The following is a 15,640-nucleotide window of genomic DNA, read 5'->3' as shown; positions in this document are numbered from 1 at the left end:
GCTTTATAACAAAGTGAATCAGTTATACATATACATATGTCCCCATATCTCTTCCCTCTTGCGTCTCCCCCCCTCCCACCCTCCCTCTCCCACCCCTTTAGGTGGTCACAAAGCACCGAGCTGATCTCCCTGTGCTATGTGGCTGCTTCCCACTAGCTATCTATTTTACGTTTCATAGTGTATATATGTCCATGCCACTGTCTCACTTTGTCCCAGCTTACCCTTCCCCCTCCCCGTATCTCAAGTCCATTCTCTAGTAGGTCTGTGTCTTTATTCCCTCTTGCCCCTGGGTTCTTCATGACCATTTTTCTTTTTTTTTTTTTTAGATTCCATATATATGTGTTAGCATACGGTATTTGTTTTTCTCTTTCTGACTTACTTCACTCTGTATGACAGACTCTAGGTCCATCCACCTCACTACAAATAACTCAATTTCATTTCTTTTTATGGCTGAGTAATATTCCATTGTATATATGTGCCACATCTTCTTTATCCATTCATCTGTAGATGGACACTTAGGTTGCTGCCATGTCATGGCTATTGTAAATAGAGCTGCAATGAACATTTTGGTACATGACTCTTTTTGAATTATGGTTTTCTCAGGGTATATGCTCAGTAGTAGGATTGCTGGGTCATATGGTAGTTCTATTTTTAGTTTTTTAAGGAACCTCCATACTATTCTCCATAGTGGCTGTATCAATTTACATTCCCACCAACTGTACAAGAGGGTTCCCTTTTCTCCACACCCTCTCCAGCATTTATTGTTTGTAGATTTTTTGATGATGGCCATTCTGACCGGTGTGAGATGATATCTCATTGTAGTGTTGTTTTTTTTTTAAAATTATTAGCACCTTTAATTAATTAATTAATTAATTAATTGGCTGTGTTGGGTCTTCGTTTCTGTGCGAGGGCTTCCTCTAGTTGCGGCAAGTGGGGGCCACTCTTCATCGCGGTGTGTGGGCCTCTCACTATTGTGGCCTCTCTTGTTGCGGAGCACAGGCTCCAGACGCGCAGGCTCAGTAGTTGTGGCTCACGGGCCTAGTTGCTCCACGGCATGTGGGATCTTCCCAGACCAGGGCTCGAACCCGTGTCCCCTGCATTAGCAGGCAGATTCTCAACCACTGCGCCACCAGGGAAGCCCCCTCATTGTAGTTTTGATTTGCATTTCTCTAATGATTAATGATGTTGAGCATTCTTTCAACACTCCCTAACACCATACACAAAAATAAACTCAAAATGGATTAAAGACCTAACTGTAAGGCCAGACACTATAAAACTCTTAGGGGAAAACATAGGCAGAACACTCTATGACATAAATCACAGCAAGATCCTTTTTGACCCACCTCCTAGAGAAATGGAAATAAAAACAAAAACAAACAAATGGGACCTAATGAAACTTCAAAGCTTTTGCACAGCAAAGGAAACCATAAACAAGATGAGAAGACAACCCTCAGAATGGGAGAAAATATTTGCAAATGAAGCAACTGACAAAGGATTAATCTCCAAAATTTACAAGCAGCTCATGCAGCTCAATATCAAAAAAACAAACAACCCAGTCCAAAAATGGGCAGAAGACCTAAATAGACATTTCTCCAAAGAAGATATACAGATTGCCAACAAACACATGAAAGAATACCTCATTTCTTTGTTCTATGCAACAAAAGTTCTCGAAAAAGTTGTTTATACACCTTTTTTATACTCAATTCTTATTCATCTTAAAAAGTTTTATTTTTTATTAGGTAATACATGTACATGGAAATAAATTCTATTTCTGTACCTTAGCCATCAAGCTCCCATCACTGGAGGCAAAAATAACAATCAGTTTCTTGCACAATTATTTCAGAGATAGATAGTCTATAAATTCAAATACACGCATGGTATGTATGTGCAACACAAAGAGTGAAGCCCAATGTAATATATGGACTTTAATTAATAATAATGTATCAATACTGGCTCATCAATTGTAATAAATGTACCATCCTGGGAAATCCCTGGCAGTCCAGTGGTTAGGAATTGGCACTTTCACTGCTGTGGCAACCCGGGTCCAACCCCTGGTTGGAAAACTAAGAGCGGCGCAGTGCGGCCAAAAAATAAATAAATAAATAGATAAAATAAATGTACCCCCCTAAATAACGCAAAATAATAATAATAGGGGAATCCTTGATAGAAAAAAGGGGATATATAGATAGGAACTCTGTACTATCTGCTCAATTTCCCATAAAACTAAAGCTGCTCTAAAAAATAGTTTATTATTACTATTATTAGGCCATGCCTCTTGCGGGATCTTAGTTTCCCCACCAGGGACTGAACCCGCACCCTCGTCAGTGAAAGCCTGGAGTCCTAACCACTGGACTGCCAGGGAATTCCCCCAATATTATTATTTTTTTAAATCTACCTCACACTACTCTTAGGTCAAAAAGAAAATCAAAGATAAGAAAATCAGACTATGTAAAAAAATACCAATAATAAACGCACTACATGGTATACTAGTTTCAGTTAAAGCAGAGTTTACGGAAGAGTTGGAAGACATAAATATACAGTAATAAATAAGAATATAAGTAACTTAAGTATCACCATAGAAATTAAAGAACAGCATATAAGCCTAGAGAGCAGAAAGAAGGAATTAGCAAATTCAAAGGCAGAAACTAAAGAATCAGAAAACAGAAAAATGATAAAAGTAATAAATATAAATGCAAGAAGTGGTTCTTTGAAAAAAACAAATAGCAAAAGAGATAAACAGCTAATAGAGGAAAGTGGATGGGAGATTTACTTTAAAAATTAAAAATTAATTTATTATTAAATATTTCAGACATACCAAAAGGTACAAACAATAATGTTAGGCACACCTGTGAAACAACCACCAACCTAAAAAATAAAACATTACCAAAGCATTTGAAGCCCATGTGCACTTCTCAATTACATCTCCCTCTGGTTCACCACTATCTTGAAATTTCAGTGTTTATCATTCCAGTGCATTTCTTTTTAATTTTATAACATATATGTTCCTAAAAATTTGTTATTTTATATCTTTTGAACTATTTAAATGCTATATACTCTTCAATGTGTGAAGAATAAGTGTTTGCTTAACCATTTGTTAGATTATCCATGTTAGTAGATATAGCACTGGTTCATTCTTTCTACATGTTTTATACTAGTGCATTGCATAAATATATCAGAGTTTACTGATTATTTCTTATTAATGACAATTAAGTTTACAGCTTTTTAAAACTATAAAGTGTTGCCATGAATATTCTTGTATCTGTAGATATTTCTTTGGGCACATGTGCAAGAATTTTCCTAGAAGTGGGGTAGGCACATGTAATTTTACTAGATAATTCCTAATTGCTCTCCCAAGCACTTGTGCCAATGTAGACTACTAAATAATTCCAATTGCTGCAATGTTCATCAACAGGGAGCCAGGGAGGCTTACTTTTCACTCGACATTTTAACTGTTCATGGCATTTCACGTTTTACAATTTTTTGAATTTTATTTAAATAAATTTTCACAATAAGCCTGTGGATTAGGTATTATTATTGACAATGCACCGTTTCCAGATGAGGAAACAAAAAATCTCTTCGTTTTGAGACAGTTTCCTTTCTTTTTTTTAAAAAAAGTCTTACTTTCCAACCTCGCTGACTGCACCTTTTTCCTGCCAGCCCTGTAAAGGTTGCTTTTTGGCCGGTTCACTGGGCTGGGAGTCCTGAGTTGGCTGCGTTCCCCACCCCTCCTCCGCCTCTCCTAAGCCTGCTCCACACTCCGCCCCCCACCCCCGCGGCTGTCGTGGCTCTAAAACGCGGTAGAACGACGCGGTTTGAACCACTGGAGACGCCGTAGTCCCTCCCCTTCTTCCTCTTCCCCTCTCGGCGTTCTGAGGGCGCCCTCCGCCGCGCTGGAGAAGGCTGGGCCGGCGACTTCCGGAGGCGCGACGCGTCGCGATAGGTTCAGGCGTGCGGCGCCAGCGCTCTGGTCAACGGAAGTACCGCCGTCTCTCCCTCTCCTGAGCCGCTGTCGCCGAGCTTGGAGGGCTGCCCCGGAAGTCCTCCCCTTTCCCCGGCCCGCGGCAAACATGGCGGTGGACTCGGCGATGGAGCTGCTATTTTTAGACACTTTTAAACACCCGAGCGCTGAGGTAAGCCTTCGCGACTTGATTCCGACCCTTTTTCTCGAATTGGGGACTCTCACAAAAAATCGTTAGGCGTGTCTCGACTGTTCCTCGTGCCGATTGCTGCTTTAATTCCTCACACACACCCTCCCTTCTCCTAGCTTGGGTGTGGGCGCCGCGTCTGGGGGGGGGGTGGGTGGCGGTTGCCACCCCCAACCCCCTACATTTCCCTGCAGTAGTTTCGGCCCCGCGTCGTCTTTGGTTGAGTTGGCTGCTCTACTTGCTTTGGTCCCCCACCCACCTCCCCAACCCCCTGGGTCCGCTTTGGGCCTTGAAAAGGATCATGGTTCTCAGGTTTACCTCAGGTGATGTTTTGGAAGTGGTCTCGGACACCTTGTGTTTGACAGTAGTGTTAGTGACCGAGCGGGTCACGTTGGCTTCCTGGTTCCCAAATCCCTTTTCCTAGGTCTCTTTTCTAACGGGAGTTATGCCACCCAGATGTGACACTCATTCGGATTAGGATTGCGGTGTTCTCCAGTTTGTCCTGAAACTTTAATAGAACTTACCTCTTGGAAAGATTTCACACGTTAGGACAAGAAGAACTTACACAGAACGTCCTTTGTGTGCAGCATACTTGTGAAGAGGAGAGAATTGTAGTCAAACTGTAAAGGACAATTGTGTTGTCGTTTTGAGGGGCGAGAGTGGGCTGTTGTAGAGTAATCGTTCTGTATGAACTTGAGCGCCCCTGAATGCATGACTGTTTCTGCCATATGTAAATTGAATAGTCAACCGGCCAAGAACGTACAGCAATGAAGTTCATAGAGAAATTCAAAGAAACCCCAGAGCTCACATTTCTCTTTCAGTGTAAACTTAATTTAGAGAACTTTTTGTTGTTGTTGTTTAAATTTGGCTGCGCCGGGTCCGGGATCTTCTTTGCCGCATGCGGGGTCCTTTTTTAGTTGCGGCATGCGGGATCTAGTTCCCTGACCAGGGATCGAACCCGGGCCCCCCGCATTGGGAGCGCGGAGCCTCAACCACTGTACCACCAGGGAAGTCCTCTAGAGAACTTTTTTTAAAAAATTGAGGTATAGTTGATTTACAATATTAGTTTCAAGTGTACAACATGGTGATTCACAATTTTTATAGATTATACTCCATTTAAAGTTATTATAAAATATTGGTTGCATTCCCTGTGCTGTACAATATATCCTTGTAGCTTATTTGTTCTATACATACAGTAGTTTGTACCTTAAGAGAGAACTTTTCTGTCTTCAAAGGTAGGGATGCTAGTGGGTAGCAGTTGTACTTTGGTACTTGTTAAATAAAAAGTTTGACAACCTTGGTCTTCTGATTATTTTAACAAATGGTTTATAGGTCTATAAAAATCAAATATTTGGAAACTTTAGCATATCTTACTAACAGTGAATTACCTTGTGGTCTCTCATTTCATGTGGGTCAATTAGCTCTGTTTGTTCAATGACCATACTTTTCTGACTGCAGTTCCAGCTAGGCTTTAGAAAACTCACAGTGGAGGCAGTAGTTGGATAAGAACAAACCTATCATGCGTACAGAAATAGAGAACAGTTAAAAATGAAAAAAAAGCATATGATGAATTAGTTTAGTAGTTTACTATATCAGGAAAGTTAGCATTCATTCACTTACCATATATTTAGAAATCTAGTATTCATTCATTCTTAAGCAAGCATTGAGGACTATGGAGAGGATAGGACCGGTAGTAAATACCTTCTGGCATTGATGGAGGAAGGCTTAGTAGAGATCATATTTGAACTGAGTCTTGAAGTAGGAGTAGGGGTTTTTTGGGGATATGGAATATTGGGATGTTTGTTCTCAAGGAGTTTATAACTAGTATTGGACATGAGGTCCACAAAATTATGATTCAAGTTAGATTATGATGAGTGCATAGAGACAGAGTAGAAATTTCTTGAGGTTTGTCTCCTTTATTTCCAAAATGCTTATGAGTGTCTGATATATTAGGACCCCAGTCAATATTTATTTAGCTCCCTTTGGTGGTACAAAAAAAGGCTACGTGATTTCAGAGGAGGGACAGATCACTTTTCATTTGAGAGTATCAGGGAAGACTTCATCAAGGAAGGTGGCATATGAACTTGGTCTTTGGTGGAAGAGAATATGTTCCACAGTTATATATAGGAAAGGAGGGCATTCTCCTGGAGTAGTCAGTCCTTTGGAAGGGTATGCTGAAGTAGTAGTGTGAAGTGGCACCTGACAGGCAGTTTGAAGCCAAATCACAGAGTTCCTTAAATGGTCAGCAAAGGAGTATGGGCTTTATTTTGTAAGAAATAAGTAGTTTTTGAGCAGGCAAATGATATGATTAGTAAAATTAAGGTAGGTTAGTACACCAGTACATTGGTACATCAGTAATGCCTAAAATGGTTCAGAATAATTAGAGGTGGCAAATTGAGAAGAAAAGGTGAGACATAATGAAAACTTGAGTTAGCAGATGGGCAGTAATCATTGATAGCATTTATTTTTTAATTTTTTAATTTTTTTAAAGTTTTAAAAAATGTTTTAGCTGCGTTGGGTCTTCGTTGCTGTGCGCGGGCTTTCTCTGGTTGTGGCGAGCGGGGGCTACTCTTCGTTGTGGTGCGCGGGCTTCTCATTGCAGTGGCTTCTCTTGTCGCGGAGCACGGGCTCTAGGTGCGCGGGCTTCAGTAGTTGTGGCTTGCGGGCTCTAGAGCGCAGGCTCAGTAGTTGTGGCGCATGGGCTTCGTTGCTCCGCGGCATGTGGGATCTTCCCGGGCCAGGGCTGGAACCCGTGCCCCCCGCATTGGCAGGCAGATTCTTAACCACTGCGCCACCAGGGAAGCCCAATAGCATTTATTGAATGCTTATTTTGTGCAAGACGCAGTGCTTTGGTAATTTAAATACATTATCTCTAATTCATGAATCAATTTTGAAAGATAGTTATCCCCATTTGATAGATAAGGAACTGAGCATGAGAAGTTAGGTGACTTTCCTAAAGTGGCATAGCTGAATTAAGACATACCAATGCACATTTCCTGGCTCTAAACCGGTGCAGTGCTGTGTCCCAGTGGGATTAAGGAGGAGGGAATAGGTACAATATAAATTTTGGTTGTAGAATTGACAGGATGGCAACTGATTGTGTGAGAGTAGTTAAAAATGATAGAATTCTAGTTATAGAGAACTGGTGGAACTAGAGAACTAGTGGGGCCATTGTTAGTCATAGAAGAGTCTGGAAGTGGGTTTGAAGTGGCTTTGATGGGAACAAGATATTTTAGTTTTTGATTTGTTTAGTCAGACACCAGATAGGTTCTCACAGTAGGAAGTTGGGAATCTGTTTAACAATTATTTATGAAAAACACTTTTGAAGGTGAGGCATAGCTCTAGGAGGGGCAATAACAGGTAGCAAAAAAACCCAAAATTTACTGCACTTGCTTTCAAAGGAATTTGTAACCTGGTAGGGAAGACAGGCATTTATTCAAGTTTCACAAGGGGAATATGTAAAGGGGTTTGAGTAGTGCTAAATGAATTACAAATTGTGTTGTGGTTTGTATGCCACTTTTAAAAAAATAAAAAATATGTTATTTTAGTAAATTTTAATTTTATTATAGAATAATTAGAATTTACAGAAAAGCAAAGGCTTTCATAGTTCCATCTTTCGTAGTCTCATCTATCATTAACAACTTTCTTAAATTTTTCACAAGTCCTCTAGTAATTAAAAAAATATATATGTACATACACACGTACACTTAAATGTATACACCAACCACACACGTTAAGGTACTGATAACTATAATACTGTTTTCTGGTTTCTCTTCTCACCTAACAATGTGTTGTGCATCTTTATAAATGAAGAAGTACACCTGTACAACATTTTAAAAGTAAGCTTCATTTTCAAACATTCTCTCTCTTTTTTGACTAGGTAACACACGTATGAGGTACCAATTCAAAAGTGTGTACAGTAAAAAGTAAATCTTTTATCCCTGTCCCAAGCCATCCTGTTTTCTTCCCAAGATATTCTGTATAATATCTTTTTTATTGGTTGTGTAATAGTTCTTTAAGTGGTAATGCTATTATTTATATATTAAATTCTCATACATTTAGGCTTCTGACTTTTTACAGTGATATGATATTCTTGAGGCTAAATTGTTTTGTATGTCTTTAATTAGTCCTTTATTACTTTCCAGAGTGAAATTGCCGGCTTAAAATTCAGTCTTACGAGGGTGATTGATGTTAGAAAGTCCTACTTCATTTTAGAGTTTAGGAAGCCAATTTGGAACTCATGCAAACATCAGTGATAATGGAAGTGGCAGGAATAGATGACATAGCCTTAGTTTACCCTTAGGAGAGGATAGGGAAGAGAAGATAGTTGCAGGAATAGGAAAGTAAGGAGAGACAGCTATACTGTGACCTTTAAACACACAATGACTTCTTCCTTAGATAGATGTGGCTGAGTCATGGAACCTGACCAGTCTGTCCTTCACTTTACAGGTACCTCTCTAATCATAATCCTTCCATTCCATGGTTTCCCACTGTCAGCCTGTCTTCCTAGGTTTAGGTACTCTAGATATTTTAAGCCCCTGCTTCATTGTAATATTTTTAACTTTGAAAACACAATTCAGTCAACTCTTATTAAGCACCTGTTAAAAGTCTTTCAGGCTTCCCTGGTGGCGCAGTGGTTAAGAATCCGCCTGCCAATGCAGGGGACACAGGTTCGAGCCCTGCTCCGGGAAGATCCCACATGCCGGCAGGGCAACTAAGCCCGTGTGCCACAACTACTGAGCCTGCGCTCTAGAGCCCGCGAGCCACAACTACTGAAGCCCGCGCGCCTAGAACCCGTGCTCTGCAACAAAGAGAAGCCACCACAGTGAGAAGCCCATGCACCACAATGAAGAGGAGCCCCTGCTTGCTGCAACTAGAGAAAGCCCGCGTGCAGCAAGGAAGACCCAACGCAGCCAAAAATAAATAAATAAATAGATAGATAGATAAATAAATAAATAATTTTTAAAAAGTTAAAAAAAAAGTCTTTCATTCATTAAATGAATATGCTCAGCATTATGAATATAACAGTAAACTGAGACTTGGTTCTTGTCTTCTTGAAATACCACTCCAACAGGAGAGTTAAAAGAAGCAATTAGAATTTAGTTTGATAAGCACTCATCTAGACTTGATCTGACTTAGCTTTTAAGAGAAAGTTGACATCTGAAAGGAGTTGGGAGAGGAGTGTGGAAGGGTTCTAAGCAGAGACAGTAGCATGAGTGACGGCATAAAGATGAGGAAAACCAGGGTATGTTGGGGCTATAAATTTGGAGTGGTGAGAAGAGACCATACTTGTTTATAAGACCAAGGAATTTGGCCTAGTGTCTAGAACTAGAGGAGTGACAGCGGAAGTGGAGGGAAATGCACAGATCTGAGAGCTGTTTAGAGGTTTAATCAGTAGGAATTGATGTTTGGGTGAAGGAATTATTTAGGTGAGAGAGAATGAGAAAGAATCCAAGGATGATAATGTTTTCTCTCTTGGCCATTGTCTGGATCGTGGTGCCATCACTGATGTAGGACAGTTTAGTTTTGGACTTGTTGAGTTTTTGGTGCCAGAGGGACATTCAAATGGAGATGTCTAGTTGACAGTTGGATATAGTGGTCTGGGGCTCAGGAGAGAGGTCCTAAATGGCGATACAAATTTTTCGAGTTGACTTCTGGCAGTGAATGAAAAACTTATTTCTTGTAATTCTATTGATTGTGTTTAGCTACTCTGCCCTATTTTCCTCCCACATTTTGCCCTCTAGGCTTGGTGAACTATGCTTGTAATTTCTTGAACCTTCCAAGTTCTTGTTTGCATTCCTTTTGCACATGCTTCTCCCTTTGCCTAGAAAGCTCTTTCTCCCTCTGTTCCACTGATTCTTGTTTTCCTTAAACACTTACTTAGATCAGGTGCTACTTCTTTTGGGAAGCCTTCCCTGACACTCTTCTTTTCTCCCCACAAATATTTGCCCACAGTCTGATTTAGGTAAGTACGCTTTTGAATTTTCATAGTTTCCTGTGTGAGTCTGTATCATAGCAATTTATCTATTCATCTGCTACAGTAGATTGTACCTTAATGGCAGGGATTATGTCTTGTCTTTATATTCTCAGGACCTAGCATACCTTGGAACATTATAGACATTTAGTAAGTGTTTCAAAATAAATGTTGAATAAAAGTGGTAGCAACTAATATAAAAACTCTTCTACTTACAAACAAAATAGATTTTGAAAGGCTATTTGTAAAACCTCAAGTTCATTTTTTTAGGTCCACAGTGACTACACCCTAACTACTACTAATACCATTCATTAATTAGCAGGGGGCAGGGTGGAAGGAGGTTAGAATAAATAAAGTTTTGTTCTAAGTTTCCTTTGTAAATATTAATGAGAATTTTTAACCATATAAGCAAAGGAGCTTCTGTATAGTAGACGTTTTAAGTAGAGGAGTTCTTTACAGGACGGAAACAGAACCAAAGTTTGAGGCAGAATGCTTATTTCTTTTATATAAATCTACTGTAATATTTATTGAATACCTACAGTATATTTGTAATAATTAGGATACAATTTCAGCTGCTTTCATAAAGTCAGGATAACAGTGGGTTAGATAAAATAGGGTTTTCTCTTTCAATCTGGTTTTAAGTATTCTGGGGCTAATGTGACAGCTCTGCATTGTCAGAGACAGGTTCCTCTCCCATTCTTAGGGAATTGCCTGCATTGTCCAAGACAGCTTACCATAACATGTGTTCTAGAAAGGCAGCAGAGTATAGAAGAAGAGGTGGCAGGAGTTTCTGAAGTCTGAATCTTCCCTTTAAGGACATGACCCAGAGTTGCCTACATCATTTCCATTTACATCCCATTGATCAGAATCTAGCAATCACATGTTCACACTGGCTTCCCAGGATATGGGAAATTCAGTTTTTAGTTTACTTTTGCCCAACTCAAACTTCTCTAGAAGAAGAGTTGTATTGGAAAACAAACAGCAATCAGCCACACTTTGCATTCATCCTGTTTCTTTTATATCTTTGAGAGTATAAAGTACACTTGAATAGTTAACATTATGTTAAGATTTCTATACCTATATATTTAATTATATTTAATCTCTGAGCTTAAAATGCAAAATTGGAAAGTCATCCTCTGTCACATTTTAGGAAAGACTCATTTGACTAGTCTTTTGGTCTGTTGATAGGCACAGTATTCTTTGCAGCTTCAAGAGGCACTTAGGACTCAGTCTTTCTAGATGCAAATAATATGAACCATTCTTATTATAAACTTTGACCACTAGGTAATGATGTTTAGCTGAACTGCTAGGAAAAGTTGATATAAAACAGTTGTCCAAAAACAATGTAAAAAATTTCTTTTTAAATTATTGATCGCAAGAACTACATTTGTCTAATCTTGTGTCAAATGATACATAGAAATAAATGTACACTAAATTTATGCTATCCATTTATGTTATTATAATAAATTCTTAGTTTGTGGATTTTTTTTCCTTTTTTAAATTTGAGAGGGTTTACCTTAACTGTTCGGTGCCTAAATGGCTTCCCTTGATCTCTTGATATTAGTATGTAAGTTTGGTAAATTAAGCTAATTTAAGTAGAGAGTCACAATCTCTCATCTATAATTCAGAAATTCAAAAATGGCAGAAAAATCTGCCCTAAATACATCTGGCCACATGCTCTGATTTGAACTGATATGATGCTAGTTATAATCTTTATTTAGTATGACTGTTTATACATGTTGCTGCAGAAGTATTAATGTTTTGGTTACAAGGTACTGCCCCAGAAGCCACTGGGGGTGTTAAGTAATATGTAGTGTTTGTATCATTTGCTTTCTAAAAATCTGAAAAGTCAGGATTCTGTTTTGTCTTTGGCTGGCGCTGCCTGGTGTGCGGGATCTTAATGCCCTGACCAGGGATCCAGCCCGTGCCCCTTGCAGTGGAAGCGCGTAGTACTCATCACTGGACCGCCAAGGAATTCCAAAAGTCAGGATTCTGAACGGTGTCTGGCTCCAGAGGTTTCCAGTAAAGGATTGTAGGTCTATATTGGCCTAAGCAAAACATCAGCAGGGAAGCAGATGCAGGAAATGTTGTTATACAAATGGAGAAATTTAACTAGGTACATTTGATCGTCAGATATTTTTAAGAGTGATTTTTAATACCATTATAAATAATGTAATAGCACTGTTTCAATGATGTGGTGTTTATTTTAAAATTATTTGTGGCATTCTGAATGAAACAAATTGAAGTGAATAAATTTTGAATAGACAAAGTGTTTTGCTTACAGTATATTCCTCTCCCCCTTTTTCTTAAAGCAAAGTTCTCATATAGACGTGGTTCGTTTTCCATGTGTGGTTTATATCAATGAAGTCCGAGTCATACCCCCAGGAGTAAGAGCCCATAGCAGCTTGCCTGACAGTAGAGCATATGGGTAAGTCAGTTTTCTTTTTTAAAAGTACTTTTGACTAAAGTTGATCTAGAAACATACTCTTAAATGCAAAAATTTAAGGTAATATTTTGTAAGTAAAAAACAAAAAACCTAAAACTTTATTCAGTTATGGTTATGCTATGTTGCATTGTAATTGACTTTAGGTTTTCTGTATAATCCATATATTATTATAAACTTGAAGAGTCATTATTTGACCTGAGTACTAGATTAAGTTTTTCTTTCTTCATTTCTTTTTTTTTAATTGGTGGAAATAGGTTTATATTTTCCAAACCATTCTAGGGTGGCACAGTATAGTAGAAGAAGTATTTTTAACGTGACTTTTTCCTTGAAAGTAAATAAAAATGAGTCTGAATATTTAGAAATATATCTTTTATTATGTTGCTACATTTTTTATTATATTATTTTATAGTATCAGTTTTCATGACTTATTGGTGATCTCCTTAGCCTGATATGTGTGTCTTTTTATAAATATGTAGCTTCACATTAGCCATTAGTTGTACTGAGCACGTAGTTATTTGAGCATCATTTCTCTTTCTTAGGCTCTTTGTGAAATAAACCAAATGTAAGACATGGTTCCTGATGTAGAGTTGTTTTTTTTTTTTTTTTTAATCTTTTTTTAATTTTTATTTTTTGGCCATGCAGTACGGCTTGTGGGATCTTAGTTTCCTGACCAGGGATTGAACCTGGGCCATGGCAGAGAAAGCACCAAGTCCTAACCACTGGACCTCCAGGGAATTCCCTGTTGTGGAGTTGTTGATAATTTTAACAACTGACATAAAACAGAGGAATTTGATCTTTGTTGTAACATGAATAATCATCTTCTTCTGATTTTAATTACATGAATTGGAGATGAAAGCTAAATTTTGGTTATAGAAACATGAATATGTATAATAAATATATCTGTGGGTTTTTAGCTTATGGCCTAGGTGTTACTCTTATGTATCAGTGCCACATTTTGTTATGTCCATGCTGTGATAGCTCAGTTTCTCTTACCTGAAAGAGTTAAGCCAGCTACAGGGGTGACTGTTAATGGTACAGATTCAAAGTTAAGGGCTCATTTCTTCATAATTGTGAAAAGTAGTTGGTTATTCGTAGAGGTAGATATAAAAATCTTCAAATGTTTTCAGGTCATTCAGAGGTAAAACAAATACAAAACAAAACAGTAAGAATGATTAGTATTTATAATGACAAATCATTGTAATTGACTTCATATCTTTTTTGCCATGTGTAAGGAAATAAAAACTCCTGTTTTCCTGTATTTCTTTCTACTTTTCCTATGTGTGTAGAATGAGAAAGATGGAGTAATGATAGTGTATCCAGCAGTCTTCTCTAACTGTACTGCTTTTGGTCAAGAAATGTCTATTAGTTATCTGTTGCTGTATAACAAACTGTAGCAAATTTAGCAACCTAATCCCCCCCTATTTCTGAGGGTCAGGAACCTGGGAGCTGCTTGATTGGCTCAAGTTCCCTCATAAGGTTATAACTAAGATACAGGCTTTGGGTTGCAGTCTCAGATTTGACTGAGGCTGGGGAATTTTAGAAGCCTGTTCACATGACTGTTGGCAGATCTTCAATTCTTTGCCAGGAGATCCTTTCTATGGGTTGCTTATGTCACAGCATGTATTTTTGCAGGGTGAGTGATCCAAGAATGAAAGTGAGAGAGCATGCCCAAGAAGGAAGCCACAGTTGCTGTATTTTATAACTTAATATCAGAAATGGCATACTGTGACATACTTCAATATACTGCTTTTACTATATTCTGTTGATTACATATTCTACTGGTACAGTGTGGGAGGGAACTACACAGGGGTTTGAATACCAGGAAGCAGGGGTCTTTGGGGGCCATTTTGGAGGCTGGCTACCACAGCAGGCAGTATGAATCTTTGCCATTAGCTGCAGTGGGTAAGAGTATTTGTTACATTTCCGCTCTTCTTATCTCTCTCAGTTTTCTTAGCTGGGCGTGAATGGCTGTTCATGTTTTAATAGTTCCAAATATGAAATTATTATCAGAAACAACTTGATACACAGTATGTTGTAGAACAGTAAAATAAGGTATTGATTCAGTAATACAAATATGTAAGATGTTGGGAAGCCTGAAATCTCAAGGTTGAAAGTAATGTTAGAGATGATATATTTGTGCAGCACACTTTATGATAGTATTTTTTCTCATTATGAAATTCAGAACTATGTCAGGTAAAATTAAAACCCCTGTTATCCCTCCATTCTGAGAGAATCTTAACATTTGAGGCCATGTATTTTTAAATTTATATGTGTGCGTTTGTATATATATTTTGTTTTTTGTGTTTTGTAAACGTGGTATCTTATGTGAGGTTAGGTTTTAGAGTCAACAAGTTTTAAGATGAAAGTCTAGTGGAGTCAAATTACCATTGATTCTTTAAATCGCTTTTCAGTGACCAGGACCTGAGTCTTTGGTGCTTCCAGAGGAAAGAATTTGCATTTCAGTCCTTTTTCCTTTCCTTGAGATATTGGAGGCCAGGGTCTGGTTTGAAGAGGAAGGATAGGACAGAGAGGCTAGAGCTGTTGAGCACATATAGTTGAATCTGTGTAAGATAAAATGTATGATTCTGCTCTGATCCCACCGCATGCTATTCTGTGTATTCCTTTATTTCATTTAACATTATGTCAGGAGTACTTCACATCATTTAAATTTATTTGAAAATATGATTTCTAATGACTGCATAATCTAACAAATCAATGTACTCTTATTTATTTGGCTAGTTCTTAAAGTGGAGACCATTAGATGGTTTTTAGTTTTCAAATTATTAGTATAATGCACCTCCTCTTGAAAAAAAGTCTTTGTATATTAGTGTTTCCATAGAAACACTTTGTAGAGAAAAGTATTTTTGGATCAAATGGTGTGAACATTTTCTCAGTCTCCTGAATTTTATTGCCATATTGTCTTTCAGAATGATTGTACCTGTTTGTACTTCTACCAGAAATACATAAGGGAATCTCTTTCAGAGTACTCTGGGCATTACACTTTTTACCATTTGGATTTTTTATAAATAAACAACAAAGCATGCATTGTTTAAAAATCAAGATTTTAGTTGAGCC

The 15,640-nt window shown here is 38.2% G+C and overlaps 1 protein-coding gene across 4 annotated transcripts in view; it reads left to right on the top strand.

The window, feature by feature from the left end:
* The first annotated feature begins 3,847 nt into the window (after nt 1–3,847).
* The window catches only part of VIRMA (vir like m6A methyltransferase associated), a 60,274-nt gene continuing 48,481 nt past the window's right edge, over nt 3,848–15,640 (top strand). The window contains exons 1-2 of one of the 4 annotated variants that reach the window (XM_082433405.1): nt 3,848–4,130; nt 12,432–12,547. In XM_082433405.1, the coding sequence (XP_082289531.1) occupies nt 4,068–4,130; nt 12,432–12,547 (179 nt within the window). In that variant the 5' untranslated portion in view covers nt 3,848–4,067. Of the gene's footprint in view, nt 4,131–12,431; nt 12,548–15,640 lie in introns of those variants that run through there. The other 3 variants (XM_082433404.1, XM_082433407.1, XM_082433406.1) reach the window with 3 other exon arrangements.

This window comes from Balaenoptera physalus (genome assembly GCF_965194825.1).
Source record: "Balaenoptera physalus genome assembly, chromosome: 17".
Classification (NCBI taxonomy): Eukaryota; Metazoa; Chordata; class Mammalia; order Artiodactyla; family Balaenopteridae; genus Balaenoptera; species Balaenoptera physalus.
The sequence above is the reverse complement of the archived record's forward strand: the minus strand, read 5'-3'. Positions and strand labels throughout refer to the sequence as shown.